This window comes from Telopea speciosissima, chromosome 6, assembly GCF_018873765.1.
Source record: "Telopea speciosissima isolate NSW1024214 ecotype Mountain lineage chromosome 6, Tspe_v1, whole genome shotgun sequence".
NCBI classification, from domain to species: domain Eukaryota; kingdom Viridiplantae; phylum Streptophyta; class Magnoliopsida; order Proteales; family Proteaceae; genus Telopea; species Telopea speciosissima.
The window spans coordinates 19,883,922-19,886,022 of NC_057921.1; the positions used below are offsets into that span (position 1 = coordinate 19,883,922).

General features: G+C 38.3%; 1 protein-coding gene across 1 annotated transcript; it reads right to left on the reverse strand.

Moving 5' to 3' along the window:
* Positions 1-430: 430 nt before the first annotated feature.
* LOC122665503 lies at positions 431-1,220 on the reverse strand. Its single transcript, XM_043861657.1, has 2 exons — positions 847-1,220; positions 431-764 (listed from the first exon to the last, which is right to left on the reverse strand). The coding sequence occupies exons 1-2, from the start codon at positions 1,218-1,220 to the stop codon at positions 431-433; spliced, it is 708 nt and encodes a 235-aa protein (XP_043717592.1).
* Between the last annotated feature and the right edge of the window lie 881 nt (positions 1,221-2,101).

Below are 2,101 nucleotides of genomic sequence, written 5' to 3' on the forward strand. Positions count from 1 at the left end.
GATAAGAACAGAGAACATGGTAGACTCCAAACAACTCTTAACCCATAAGATGAACTGGTTAGGGAAACACATAGCATGCATGATGAGAAGAAGAAACTTCCTATTAAGGGAATCATAGGCCTTCTAGAGGGAAATTTTCAAAATGGCAGAGGGGTATGAATGTTTCTGAGAAACTCCCTTAACCGCATCATGAAAAACAAGAATATTATCAGCTATGGATCTCCCTTTAATGAAGACTGGTTAGGGGAGACCAGATGCTCACAAAAAGTTGGATCCTACTAGTAATGATGTTTTAAATAACCTTATATAGATGGTTGCAAAGAGAAGTAGGTCGAAAGCTACTAAAGTCAACAGCTAGATCAGATTTAGGAATTAAACAAAGGAAGGTGGAGTTTACTAACCGAGGCATAAAGAATGAGGGCAAGAACAACTAAATAGCTTTTACTAGATCTTGGCCAATGATATCCCAAGAGAATTTGAAGAAGATAGCACTGAATCGATTAGGGCCTGGGGCCTTACTATCTTTGCATTGGAAGACAACTGATTTAATCTCTTCCTCAGAAACAACAACCACCAGAGCTTGCCAATGAGCATCATCTAGAGAAGAGTGAAAGCTCATGGAGTTGGGGAGAATAATCTCCCTCATCTGGGAGTCACCAAAAAGAGTTGAGAAGTAGTGAACCGCTTCAGCTTTGATAAGGGTTGCATCCGCAGTAGTAGAGCCATCAAATTTAACTACCTCCAAAATATGATTCAAGTTCTGCCTAGCTCACAACCTTGTGAAAGAACCTGTTATTGCCATCACCTAGTTTTCAAAAAATTAATCCTGGCCTACTGCTTTAATACATTTTTTCCTCCTCTCTCAAGGCAGCCACATAGGATGATCTAGCCTCCTTTTCCTCCATAGCCAATTGAAGATTCAAAGTGTCTAAGCTGATATCCCTTTGAATAGCTAGAAGTTGAGCCTCACTACCTTTAATCCTATCAAAGACACTACCAAACTCATTCCTATTCCACTCCTTCATCTGCTTCTTTACATTTTTCAATCTAGCTTTAAAACTAGATAACGGATTCAGTTTGGCTAGAACCTCGTCTCTCCATCCTTCCACAACCAACTCTTTGAACCCCTCTCTCAAGGTCCAAGAATTGAAGAACTTAAACGCCTTGGGGCAAAGTCTTTCTCTCCGAAGAAAACTATTGATAGTGTATACTACAAACATTTATTTATCGTCCAGTTTTGTTCGGAGGACGAAGGGAATAAAAGAAGATATGGTTGGCAAGCATTGAGAGTGTCTTGTTGTTTGTTGTAGGGTTTAGCATTGCTCTGATGAGGCAATTTTTGTTGCAGTTTTGGTGATTTTAGTATATGTATACTTTTTTTTGCAAATCTATTTTTTCTGTGACTCACTATTAAGATACATCTCTATTTCATTCACTACTATTGCTCTGAAATATCTCCTAATCACCTTTACAAACAAAATATTCTGATCTGTTGTACAGTATTTAGTGATATTGGTTCGCAGTGTTTAATATTCTGATGTCTTTGCTATCTGTCTTCAATACCCCAAAAGGGGGAAAAATAGAAGGGTAAATTGTGCCCCCAGGTCCCAGATATTTTTTTTAGGGGAGGGATATAAGGTTGCCAAAACAAAATACCCTTTTCTCTGTAAGAGAAGTAGAGAACTAACTTTGAGTACAGGGAGACTTTTCTCCGGTTGTCAATATCGATTTGAAAGAATTGTGATTGTAGGCGTAGGGCCTTTTTTTGCATGAAATATCCACTCTCCAATGTCCAACGCTCTAGTCTGTGATTCCAAAAAATCAAAACTATATTTGATGGGTCCTCTAGGGTCAATCAAATACCTAATTGGTACCATATGGAGGTGACAATCCTCTTAATGCCTCTCTCTCTCACTCACACACACACACAATTGTATGACCGTTATTTGGATTAAATCTTAGGCATCTTCCATGAATATCAAATTTCTCTTCCATGAATAACTCATTTCTTTAATGGAAAAAATTTCCTACTAGATGTGTTTGCTATGGATGTTATGGCGTTATTTGGAGAGAGTAAGCTTAGGCTGCATTTGGTAACTCT